This window comes from Columba livia, chromosome 8, assembly GCF_036013475.1.
Source record: "Columba livia isolate bColLiv1 breed racing homer chromosome 8, bColLiv1.pat.W.v2, whole genome shotgun sequence".
NCBI lineage: Eukaryota > Metazoa > Chordata > Aves > Columbiformes > Columbidae > Columba > Columba livia.
The window spans coordinates 4,174,919-4,187,960 of record NC_088609.1 but is presented as its reverse complement, the minus strand read 5'-3'; the positions used below and the strand labels follow the sequence as shown (position 1 = coordinate 4,187,960).

Genomic DNA, 13,042 nt, shown 5'->3' with positions numbered 1-13,042 from the left:
GTACTTGGAGGAGGAGAAGGGATCTCTTGTCACCCAGCAACAGAGGAAGGAGGAAAAGAAATTAATTAAAAAGCAAACAGAAAAAGCAGCTGTAACAGCGTGAAAATTGGCAGGGGGAGTACGGGAGCAGGTAGAGCACCTGAAACTGCTCAATTTTTTAAAATTGACTGGGTTTCAAGTTGACAGCATCCCTTTAAACTTCAATTTTCCTACATCTCAGACATGCAGCGTAAGATCTTCCACTCCCGTCTGCTGCACTTGCTTAGCTGCTCTCCGCAATGTATTCTTCTAGTACCCTGTCTGCTTTGGGTTTGAAAGTCCCACGCTTTAAGACAGTCATTTTAGTTCCTCAAATATCTTCAGTTTTGCTAGAACTGCAACATACTACTTGGACACTCAGGTCAAACTCCAGCCTTAAGCACCTGAGAGTTGAGTGACATGATTTTAATAGCATTTTAGAATACAGTTGTTAAGTCAGGGGCAGTGAGGTTTTTTCTAAAGGAAAAGGGAACGCGGGTCTCAATGGCTCTAAACAGCTCCTGTCTCTGCGTGTCGTCTCTTACACTCGGCGGTGAAACGCGTTATCGAGTAGTGCCCGGAAAGTGGCTAACTGCGTTTGACACACGCCAACTCCCTGCCTCCACACTGGATAATTGCATTGTCAACTGTTCAGCAAAGTGGCAGGTGACACTGCAGCCGGATTGATTGTCCTCGTATGGAGGCTCCCAGGACTGTCAGCCACCCAATCGATAGAGTTTACACAAGACACCGTGACTGCATCTGTAACTAATTTCAGTTTGAACCTCGCAAGATGCGGCTGTCCCTGTTGCCTGGGCTCTCTTCTTCTTTGCTTGCATCTTTTCCCCGGACGAGGAAGTTGCTTTCCTGCTGAAAGCCCAGCTTTATTTCTTGTTTTGGAGCTGGAAGTGAAGAAATCAATGATGTGTTTTGTGGTTTCAGAGTTGAGGGCATTACAGCACATGGCTAACTAGCAGCTCCAGTTTTTCAATCAATAGGCTGATCAATTGATTAAATTAGCACTGATTTTTCTTTCTTCTTTGCAGCCTAGAAAAGAATTAGTTTGGGGGGGAAGAACATATGGGTTTGGCCCATGAAATGTAGCCCTTGGTTTTTCCAGTCCTTGGCTGCCTTTCTCCCACAAATACAATCTCTGGTTCATCATTATTTAAAGCAAACTGCATCGAGCGCTGTTGCTGGCGGTGGCCGGCTGTGCGCAGGGGTGTCACTCTCAGCTGTTCCCCAGCCTTGCTGCTTCATGCTCGGCTGCCTTAGAAAAGTCATCCTCCAAGCTCTGCTGTGCTGCTTTATTATTGGCAAAGTTGCGACATTCCTGTGATCCCTGTCAGTGGTGCTTATTGATCCGGTGATGTGAATCTGCTTAGTGATTCAAGATTACTTTAATTCTCCCTCTTCCTTTTTTTGTTTGTTTCCACCCTCTCCCCAGGGGAACAAAAGCTTTCAGATCCACCTTTCCCTGACTGTGGAAAACGAGCCGTAGCTGCAAAGCCCGTGGCTGTTGCTGCTGCTTTTGTACTTCAGCTCTGGGTTTTGAAGAGCAGCCTTTGAGACAGATGTGAGACTGTTTACCCCTTAGTGCACCACACCGGCCTGAGGTTCTGGGATGTGCAAACAGCCACACCACATCAGACCTTTGGTCCAAGCGTGGTTTATTTTCCCTTTGCAGCCACAATCTGCAGCTGGTGTGTAACAGGGAGGCGTAAAAGAAGTCTCTGGAATACTCTTCGTTGCCACGAGGGGTGGGGAAGCATCTTCCCTGAGCCTTGCGGCAGCTGGCTCTTATCCTGTAGAGCGGAGCTCGCCCGCCCTTTGTTCAGCACGCTGCTGTGAAATGATGTTAATGGTCGTAAAATTATATGACCCTTTCTTTAAAGGCAGCTGTTCCTCTGATCTGTTAGCAAAGATCGCAGTGAGCGTCCGAGACGCTGGTAAGCAGTCAGCGCTCTGGCAGCCCATTTGTGCCTCCATGGGAGCTAATAGGCAGCATCAGATGGATGCGTCTGCTATTTCAGGTGCGCGCTGTAATGACACAGTTGGGTGTCAGTTTTCCAGGTAAATCACTGTTTTTCTTGAAATGGATCTGGCTCCAGAGAAATGAAACCCTCATCCTGCAAGCGGCTTTTCATGGCCTCTGAACGTCATTTTTCCAGCAACAGGCTGGGAAAGTCACCAGAATAACTATTCTATATCCGTTTGTGCTAGGAAGAAATGGAGACAATCCCACTATCCAAAAATATGGCTGGGGAAGTGTTATGGATCTGCAGAAAGACCGCTGTTCAGGATGGCTTCATCTCTGCCTTCCTCCTGTTCTCAAGAATCTCTGATGGCTTTCTCTCTCTTTCCAACTGCCTTTTAAAATCAAATGGTATCTGTGCCATCTCGTCCCCTTAGTACTAGTTTGGGTACTTCAGCAGCTGATGAAATAAACCCAGTTTAGAGCCATTCTCAGGAAGTGTGTGTGAGGCCTGGCCGTGTGTCTGCATAAACTACTTTTATTGCCTTCGTTGTTTTTACTCTCCAAGAAGCCAACGAGTGACATTTCGTTAAGAAAATAGAGTGAATGTGCTGGAAAGGGAGGCTGTGCAGAAGGGGGTTACTGCAAGCAGTGTAATTAGCAAAGGCTACAGTTTTGGAGATTTACAGGAGGCTTTTCTTCTTTCCTGAATGCGTGTAGATTACCTGCAGGCAGAATGAATGCCTCTTCCCAGCCAAAACAGGCCCCAGTATTGCTGCGTGCCATGGAGATAGATTTGGATTTAGATTTAGACCCACTTACCGAACTTGCACAAAATTCTGGATTTCTAGAGTATTTCTGATATAGATTTGATGTACCCCCACCTTCCTTGGGGGTCAAGCAGCAGAAACACTAGTTATACAGATGAGTTTTATCCTCTGCATGAGCAGCATCTCGTAGCTGCATTCATAATAAGTATGCTAATAATACTGGCATAATAAATACATATCAATATATAACACATAAAACGTAATTAACATATATAATAGTACTAACATCTTAGTTTTGTTCTTCAGTCTTACTTGGAGTGATAATTAAATGTATACAGAACAGCTGTCCCCTAAAACTGAGTTATCTGCCTAGATAGTAGTTGAGGAGGAGAGATGGGGCACAGCGGGTCTGTGTTTTCCTGCCTGTGCTGATGAAATTTGGCTGTGGTTGGTTGGGTCTGCCCTGGTTCGCTTGTCTGACCTGCCTGTTCCTGAGACTGGTGGCCGTGTGAGCAGGAGCCAGCTCTGCTGCAGCACCTGAACCAGCATATGTTGTGACTTTGACCATCTGCCACTGAGCGTGATGGAGAAGAGGAGGGACTTGGATGCGAGGCCCTTTTATCTGTTCTGTGAATCTGCTGATATATCATGTTAATGACTCTCGATCTTAGCTTGAACCACTGTTCGCTTGAGAGGTGTTGAGATGACCGGTCACCGGGGGATTGCACAAAGCAAGTGAGATTTAAGAAGCAGCGCAGAGGTCAGAGAGGATGCTTAGGCATAGGGGTCGGCTTAGGAGAAACCCAAGTTATAGAATGAGGGTGAAAAATGTTTCAGATTTGTCTCCAGCCATTATCAGTAGGCACACGGAAGAACGTGGGAGGTGTTTTCCCATCTTTTTCAAGCTCAGCTGATTCCTGCAGCCTGGCAGTGGCCAGGAGGCATGATTCTTTCCTGCTTTTCAGAGCTCTGCCTTGCTGTTTCAGAAACATTGCTGCTTCTGTAGAGTACCTAAATTTTTCAGAAACTAGCTTGAATTGGTGCTCAGGCAGGCTGCTCCGAGGCCAGCCCAAGGAAAGCTGTGTACAGAGTGCTGGAGGGTGGCGGGCGCTCTAGGTAAGTGATCTTGATAGGTACACTCTGATTGATGGGGAAGTTTGTCTCCCAAACTGTCACAGGGTTTATAGAGGTGCCACTCAATACCAGTGCTGGAATTGCTTGTCAGAGCACCTGGCTACAAGAGCAATGGGGATTGGAGACAGAGCTGTAACTTTGTTTTTTCTCTGCTTAATGGCCCCAGCATCTGACCTGCCTGCTCACTCCTGTTTGTCTGGACCTTAAGGAGGCAGCTGGGATTAAGACTGTCAGAGAATTGTTCTGCTTTAGCGCCGGGAGGCTAATTGTATCATGACAAGTAGTTGCCTCCTACCAAATGCACAGTGAGAGCAAAAAATTCTTCAACAATGAAAAGGAAAGACATAGAAGAGTCTGTATTTTGGTTTGTTTTTTTATCTGAAAGCAGCATTTTCAAATTCACATGTGGTATTATGTTCTTCAGGCCTTAGGTGACTCTCCTTGTAGGACTCACAGCTGCTCCTGTGAATAACAGTCTCAGGATTGTGAACTCCTAGGTCAGAGTCACAACTTAACACTCCCTCGTCAGATTTCCCTTGATTAACACGTTGGGCTAAAGTTCTGGTCCTGAGCATTGACCTCTGGGTGGTGGCATTGGCGCAAGAGCTCCGCTCCAGGCAGCGTTGCTGACGGCCGTGAATTACTGCGCGACCTTCAGAAGCCAAACCGTGCTGGAGGAACCCTTCCCCATTCCCAGCGCCTGCTATTGCATTGCACATCGCCCAAGTGTAGTGGAGGTGGTCTTCTGGAAGCTCCCGTTCTCCTCTAGCATGTCCAAATCAACATCGTCACAAAGGTCATTTTATTCTGCTCAATGCCCTCTGTGCTCCATTTCATATTTTCCTTGCTCCTGGATGGCAGCGTACGCTGCTGACAGGAGCTGGAAGTTGTGAGCCCTCTTCACACTTGGGCTGAGTTAGTGAGAAGCAGGTGTGATCCTATCAGGCCTTCCTTGCATTTAGTGGTCCTCTTAATCCATTTATAACAGCACTTGTCCAGAAATCTGGTTTGAATGAGCCTGAGATGAATGAATAATGTCAAGCAGTTCAGACGTCAAATATTTGAACAGCTGCGTGGGTGTTTTCACTGGCTTTGTGCACAGAAGCAACCTCAGGAAGTTAGACAAGGAAGGTCAGGTCGAAATTGTGGCACCAAACCTCGGCCTGCCGGAGCCGGCCTCAAAATCCAGCCCTGCTGCAGATGAAAGGGCGCTGGGATGCTGGTGCCTCCACAGGTGATGCTGGGCCGAGCCTAGCGTCCTGTTCTTTTGTGTTCTCTTGCATGCAGTGGCAGTACGGTGGGATCTACAGACCTTTTCATTCACATCGGAAACATATGTTGTGGTTTTTATTTTTCTCTTTTTTTTTTTTTTTTTCTTTAAAGCAGCCTCTGAAGTCCTAAAACTGATAGCGCAGCTTATATTCAGCATCTTTCCTGGGTACACGGAGGTTACTTCAGCATACAGTTTCTGAATCCTCCTATTTTTTTACCATTTTGCAATGGATTGCACTTGGTCATGTTCCAAAAACAAACAAGAAAAACCCACTGAAATCCATATTTGGTGAAAATCTGAGAGCTGGATCACCTTATTACAGTGTCCTTTAGGCCCTGGCCTGGGAGTCCTTGTTTGATCAGAAAAGAACATTTGCCCTTCTCCTGCCCCTCATCTTAACCTATGAACCTCTCTGCTGTGCCCTCCCCTCTGACTGACATGCTGTATCAGATCATCCCAGTGTGTATCCATCATCCTAATACACAATGTCCGAACGCTTCCTCTGTACCCTCCCTGTGTAGGGGGATAGTACTCTGTTGGGAATGCACTGGTTCCTGTTATAGAGCTCGATTCAGCAAAACATCTGCGGAGTATTTTCCTTACAGACTTACAAGGGATTTTCTTAAGTACAAAGGTTTTGAGAGCAAGGACAGCAGGATTCTGAAGTCAAGGTGACTTAATATTTGTAAATTGTATCACAGTAAGCAGATCTTCTTTCCTTAAGCTCTAACCATAAACCTGGAAACAAAATTGATGGAAAGGTGCATGTTTGCTGTGTGCTTGGCATCCCTGCAGAGAGAGGGATGCATGGAGCAGTCCCACTTGCATTGACTCTTTCGGACACTTTCAGCCCCCCCCCCCCAGGCACTAGCTCCCAGTATTCATTGTCTGGCTAACATTCACATCACCTCTGGGACTGCCCAAGTCATAGTTCCAGCTTTGCATGATTTGTGTTTCCCGCAGCTACAAGAAAAATGAAGACCTGTGTGTCCAAAGTTTATGGCCTTTGAGAAGTGATGGGCTAAAGCAATGCCAGGTGCAGGGGATGGTGTTACTGCAGGTTAAATGCCAAACTTGTAAATTACCCGCCCTGTTGCCCGCTGTGACTTCTAAGGCAGCTTTGAAAGACTATCCAGCTTCTTTGACAGGTCTCTCTTACTCCTCTAAATCTTCTCCCAAACGTTGTGATGAACTGAAGGTTTCAAGATTTACTAGGGGAGCCATTGCAGCAAGAGAAGGCAGCTCGTGACATGTGTACAGCCAGTACGTGGGACACTTTTTAAGGGGTCTGCTGGAAGAGGGCCGCCCCGGTGACACCCCAGAGCTGACCCACGAGCAAGGAGGGCTCCTGCGGTACCTGCTGCGGGCGGTGCGTGCTGCATTGTCGATGCTGGTTTTGTTACCTCTGCTGAAAATTAAGGCTGGCAATTACTTTGAAGTAAAAGGTAGTTTACGCTTGTAGGGAAAGGTTAGTCTTAAAATCGTTGTCATGCTACGGTTATCACTCGTTAAGGACCTTCTTTATATTCAGGGAAGAGAAATATCAAATCCATATAAACAAATTTTATTAGGGGTTTAATGAATCAGCGAGACCATCGGTTTCTAGAGAGCGACAGTAAAGAACTGTGTCTGCATGGTGTCCTTGGAAATGAGACCACCTTGCCCCGGTCTCTGCATGGATGCAGAGTGGTAGAAATACAGCTCACTCCTCTGGTCTGGGAAAGGGCAAGTTTGCTGCTGACAGCACAAGCTTGTGAGAGCCCAGTGGGATGAGCAGACTGAGGCATCTGCAGCACTAAAGGGCTACCCTCACGCTTGGGAATGTCCTTGTTCTTCAGACGTGCACCTCCTATTCACTGCTTCTACATTAATTTTAACTCATCCTCTGCGCGTAGAACTGCGTTCACAGTGCGGAAATGTCCCACTTTGGGGGCATTTGTGCAAAGTCAAGACTACCTCTGCCTGACTCGTTCAGTGTTTGCCAGTGGGATGCGCTCCCTGGTGTGGCCGCTTTGGTCACCAGCCACCTGGATGTGCGAGGTCCGTTGGGCTGCAGCAGCAGGTACCCTCGGTGAGCCAGGTGTCCATGTCTGCTGTCTGGAGAGTGGGATGATGCCAAGTGAAAACACCTACTGGAGGCAGCCAGAGTGAGCTGATTTGTATCTATGTGGCCTGTGTCTCCAAACAGCTTAGATCTGCTGCAGAATTGAACACAACCGATCTTGCACCACCCTAAGATTCAAGAGATCTTTGCTTAATTTCCAGTCTTGTGGGAGAGAGCGTGTCCAGTGTTAGATCACGTAAAGGGTATATGTCTTCCCTAGTTTCCGGTAATAAATCTTAGGCAGCAAATACCATGTTAAGGTTCATCTTTGCCTGCATGCAGATTTGGTTACGTTCAGCAGTAACACAGTCAACAAAATGCTTAAGAACCAAAATAAATGTATGTATTATTAGAAAGTGGTTCAGTCTCGGCTGTAACTGTTCACTGTCTCTTCCTGCTGGAACTGGGACTGGGCTTGTGCCTGATCCACCTTTGTTGGAAGCACATGACTCTTGTCGGCTTGTACTGGAGTTTGCTTAGAGAAGTAATGCTTGCCTATGGCTATTAGTGACTGTGGAGCCTCACCTTTTCCTAGAAAGAGGTTTGCTTTTCTTGCACGTTTTGTATTGTAAAAAGCTAAGCCATGACTAAATGCATTTAGGGAAAAAACAAAGGACATTTCTAATTGTATTTCAGCCTTTGCCTGCCCTGTGTTCCTGAAGTAAGGACTAATTCAGAATGTTCCCGGGGCCTTCCCTTGCCTGCTACTAATGTAGTTTAAAGGTGTTAACCACTTTTGTGAAAAATTAGTCCTCTCTATTTTGCCTCAGGTTTTTTTGCTGTCTTTGAGAGACGCTTGCAGTGCTTTCAAGTTTCAAATAACTGGTGTGGAGAGCAAAAGTTCAAGAATGTTTCATTTTTAGTGTTGAGGGGCATTTCAGAGCATAAAATCCAGCATCCATTTGTGTGAGTGTTTCCTGTGCAGTCTGCAGAAAATTGCCCTTGTGTAGTCTTTAGAGATGGTACCTTTTATGAGGCTGTTAAGAGTAAAGAACAGCCTGTAGACTGGTGCTGTCCCACCATCCTTTAGAAATCTCCACCGCTTTGTCTCCTATTCAGACACTTATCCACATGTTTTATTTTCTTCCAGGTTCTGGGTTTATCATGTGCAGCGGCAAGGAGAATCCAGACAGTGACGCTGACCTGGATGTGGATGGGGACGACACACTCGAATACGGGAAACCACAGTATCGTTTTTGAAAGGCTGTGACTGAGAGGGAGCGTTGGAGTTACATCTTCAGCTGGCTTTCTTATAGCGCTGTCCTGGGCGGTGGTGGATAATCTGTGTCCAGCCCTACTGGAAATGGCACCGTTTCACCAGTTCCCATGTTACGTGAACTAGGAGGGATTTTCAGTTGCTGCCTTTGAGAACCTTCTGTTGATGCAGCACTACTTCAGACCTGATGGGTGAAGTCTGTAGGAGACATTGCAGGAGAGCAAAGTTAGTGTTTATTTACTCTGTTTCCAAAGCAATCTCCTGTCTCCATCCAGGTTTCTTCCATATGGATGGCTTTTCCTGTTTCATGGGTAGGAATTGAGTTTATTTTCTGCAAGACACTCCTTTGTTTTCAGGCAGCAAACATTTCAAGCATTATCCACCTGCCACTCTGAGAGACTGAATGTTTTTCCTTTCATTAGACAGTTAATGGGTAGAACTATCGTTTAGGGCAGTTGTTGAGAACATCTGGGGCTGGGAGCGAGGCTCTTTGGACACAGCTGTGGGCAGACTGCTGCCCCGCAGCAGCTGTGCAGCTGTCAGGGAGGAATTCCTGCCGGGGTATTAGGCAGACATTGACTTGGGTGCAATGGGGGGGAATAGAGACCTATAGAATTAGATTTTATTGAAATCTGTACCAGCCTTTAAGACTGAAAGCCCAGCCGTTAGTTGGAAAAAGATCTCTGTACTTCAAACAGAAACAGCAGAATTGTGCAGGTAAGGCTTGCAGAGCTTGAGGAGCTGGTTTTCCCCTTCGAAGAGGCTGTGGCATCATGTTGCTATCAGAAGACTTTTCTGTTTCTTTCCATCTAAAACAAAACTCAAGTCCAGGATTTAAAAGTGAGGCCCTCCATGGATACCAGCCCCTCTTTTGAGGTGTTTCCAGGTAGAATGAATTTGTTCTGTATCCCAGATAGTGTCTCAGCCATCTCAAAAGCCTTTCCACTGTCTGCAGCAAGGCTGTACGTTCCTTAACCCCATGTGCTCAGGTACACAGAGGCAGACGTTATCCCTTGCACTGGGGAAGAGCCAGGTGAAGCCAAAGAGAGGGAGGCGCTCCGAGGTGCTGTTTTAAAGTAAGTACTGTGCCTTTCTAATTTGCTTTCATTACTTCTGGGGAATCTCAATTTGTGGAAGACACCTGTTCACTTCAGCGCAAGGGTCACAATGAGAGAGACTTACAAAGAAGTGGAGTGTGATGGGTGGGTCTCCATTTCTACCCGTCCAGCCTCATAAAACCTCCCTGCGCGCTCTCCTTCCCCTCACCGCCCCACCGCCCAGCCAGTGCCGTCCTTTCCCTGAACAGCGCTGGACAGAAGGTGAATTCTGGTGATGGGGAAACTGTGCTATACTAAGGCCTTTTGCATCATCTTGCTTCATGATGAAACGCGGCCTCTTAATAGCAGTATAACATGATGCCATCCAAATCTTGCTCAGCACACTAGGATTCTGACACCTGCGATGTGATTTCATTGCATGCCGTTACATGTTGTGGGGTACACAAACTAATCCTTCTGCCTTTGGCTCTGGGGCTGGCACAGGTCAGGGCAGGATGCGTGCTCTGCCCACATGCATATGTGGAGAATGCAGGCAGACAGCGTTCAGGGCACTTGGGGAAGCATTTCAGGCAAATAAAATGAGTCTTAACAGGAAACTAGGATTGCTTTCTAAGCCCTCTGCCCTGCATAAAACAGGGCTTAAATTACCCCTCTATCTCTTTCACTGGGTGATCCTGTGAGGTCAAGGTTGAAATGATTGATAGAGCAGTGAAATGAAGTTTTCTTACTGCTTAGCCTGTCACAAACACTAGTTCAAAATTAGGTTCCACTCCATAGAAAAGTGGCATTTGCCACACTGGATCCAAACCATTGGTCTGTTCAGTGTTTTGCTAACCGTGCTAGTCCATAGGCAAGGCCTCAAAGATGCTGAAGCTCCTTCACAGCCAGGAGAGCAGTGCTGTAACAGGAAGATATCAGGATCTCCTTTATCAGTGGCTGTGTCCACTTGGTGCTTGGTGAGACAACTGAGGACCTGAGGCCAGGAGACCCAGTTCCTTCATGTGGCTGCACCTAACACACTGTTTTGCTTTTTGGGTGAGGTCCTTGCCTGTCTCCTAGACTAGTTTACCCATCTCTAAAACAGGAGAGGTGATGTTGCTTGTAAAAGCACTCTGAAATTCTGGCAAGTTGCTGTAGAAATGCAGTAGGGTAGCTGATGCTGTGAGCTTGCGTTACCTTTTCAGTGCAACTGTCTTAACACCTAGAGCTAAAATGTTCTACAGTCAGAGGTGTGCAGCCTGCTCAGAAGGTTCCTTTCTCTCACAGGCTCTGTTACTGGCTTGCAAGTGAATGGACAAGGTTAGGGGTTGTCTGTATTTCAATGCTGCTGTTCTTCAAATGGGAAGATGGAAAAGATGGGGCTTAGGAAGGTGTAAAGTTACTCTTAAAAGCAGAAGCTGTTGCAACAGAGAGGATTTCTGTTCACCAGCAAGGTTTCAGTCTTTGAAATTGTGTATTCCAAAATGAGCCTTAGGTCACAGGTGCTGTTTGAATCCCAAACCTTCACTCGGTACCGCAGCCGCCATGTGATCCAGCAGAGCTCACAGCTGGAAGAGCAGATTGGCAGAACACTGGTGCAGATGTGGACTGGCTCAAAATCACCTCCTGCAGCCCGCCAACTGCTCACATTTGGTGCCTAGACTGATGTATAGAATTATTGAGAAAGAGGCGGTGGGTGGATTGGTGGGAGGAAGAGCTTCTGCTGAGCAGCAAAACTTTCCACATTCAACCTTTAGCATTCTGCTTTCTTCTCTTCTAGTGGTGGCACACCCAGCACTCGAATAACACCGGAGTTTTCCAAATGGGCAAGTGATGGTGAGTGTCAAACATGTAAATTATTAATTTGTTTGCGACAGGAGGGCAGATAGATAGATTCCATATTTTCTAATTGCCAGTAATGAGGCAAATGATTGTTACAAGTGCTCTTGCACAGTACCAGCAGATACACATGCACATAGTATCGCACTATCTTTTGAAACTTTACAGCACAGTTCACTGTAGTCAGTGGTATCTGGGGGAGTTTCCAAAAATGCAACCTTAACTGGTATGGTGAGAAGAGAGAGGGGTTGGATTGACTTGCTGTCATGCCACTAAAAGACAAAGTGCTGTATCACAGAGGGAGCCATCAGAGCTTGACTATGCAATGGTGGGTTTCACCTGCTGGTGGTTTAAACTACCTAGGCACCTCTTGCCTTTGGGTTTTGTTTTCCCCCCAGCCGATAAGATTTTCCCTTCTTTAAAAGGGTGTGCTAGAGACTTTTACCATGGTCTGCTGGGTAGGTCTTATCCTTGTTGGCCTCTGTATGGCAAGAAAGTCCTGCAGCTCTGAAACCTGCACCTTTTGAATGGGAACTCTAGGATCTGTCCTACTTCATGACCTGCAGCTGAGACTCTAGAGCAAACAAGTGAATGTGAAATCACACCTTTTCATCCATTATTTGAAAGCTCATAGCAATAATGGGGGTTGGGGGCTGTTAAACCCATTCGACTGCTGTTGTTTTTATTTAATGCCAGCAGCACTGGAAGTGTAAGCAACAACCTAGTGGAAATATGAGAATAATAGAACCTGACGCTTTCCAGCTGTACATGCCAAATCCGTTTCCATAGCTGGGCAGTGCTGCCGCAGCTCCCTTAGGAAGGGAACTGAAGCTCAGCGACCTGAAGAGATGTGTCCCAATGATTTTGTTCCCTGTTCTGTTACTGTAATGCTTTGGGCATTTGAAAGCACCTACAAGACATTACTCCCTTCCAGTGGGAGGGGGGGTGGGCAGAACCAGTTTTGCCAAGGGCATGATGATTAAATGGAGAACATAGGATATCTATCGCATGCGTTTTCTTCTGTGGGATAGGCAATCACATTTATTTCCTGTGATGTCAGAGCGCTTGCTTGTAGGTGCGTTCAGGTTCAGTACCTACAGCCACAGAGGGGACAAGGGAGCAGCCCTGGTGGCACTTGCTGTGAGCAGTTTTATTCATACCTGAGCCGTGATGCTGAACCTACAGCCCAGGAGTGGCCCTAGGACAGTTATCTGGCTCATCTCTGACTGGTACCTCACATCCCCTCCAGTGCCGAGAGGAGCCATGGGAGAGCTGTGAGCAGACTGTTCTGTCGTACCTAGTTACTGCCTTATATTTTTCTCCCTGTCTGTGCCTGAGAGGTCTCAGAAAAAGGGAGAAACTGAGAGCAGGGTCTGGGCTCAGTGGGTTTGCTCCAGATCCGCCTTTCTAGAAGTGCACTATGGCAAGGCAGCTGCATCAAACCTTTCTGAATTGAACAACGGGAACATCTGCAAGGGTCAGTCAGTATCTTTAGCCCCAAATAATAGAAGCGTGCTGTACAGAGAGAGGGCCTCCCTGCCAGACAGGGACATGTATTAATAGCATTGATCCCTTTTCTCTCTTTCCGAGAAATGACATGAAAATGACTCATCATGGTCCTCTGCTTCACTAACTGTAACTCGCTCAGACGATTTCATTGCAGCGATCAAATGTTC

General features: G+C 46.8%; 1 protein-coding gene across 7 annotated transcripts in view; it reads left to right on the top strand.

Moving 5' to 3' along the window:
• Window positions 1-13,042, top strand: part of RNF220 (ring finger protein 220) — a 225,050-nt gene that overhangs the window by 184,880 nt on the left and 27,128 nt on the right. For all 7 annotated transcript variants that reach the window (XM_065071565.1, XM_065071560.1, XM_065071562.1 and 4 more), the window contains 3 exons: window positions 8,365-8,461; window positions 9,480-9,566; window positions 11,308-11,363. In XM_065071565.1, coding sequence (XP_064927637.1) covers window positions 8,365-8,461; window positions 9,480-9,566; window positions 11,308-11,363 — 240 coding nt within the window. The remainder of the gene's footprint in view (window positions 1-8,364; window positions 8,462-9,479; window positions 9,567-11,307; window positions 11,364-13,042) is intronic.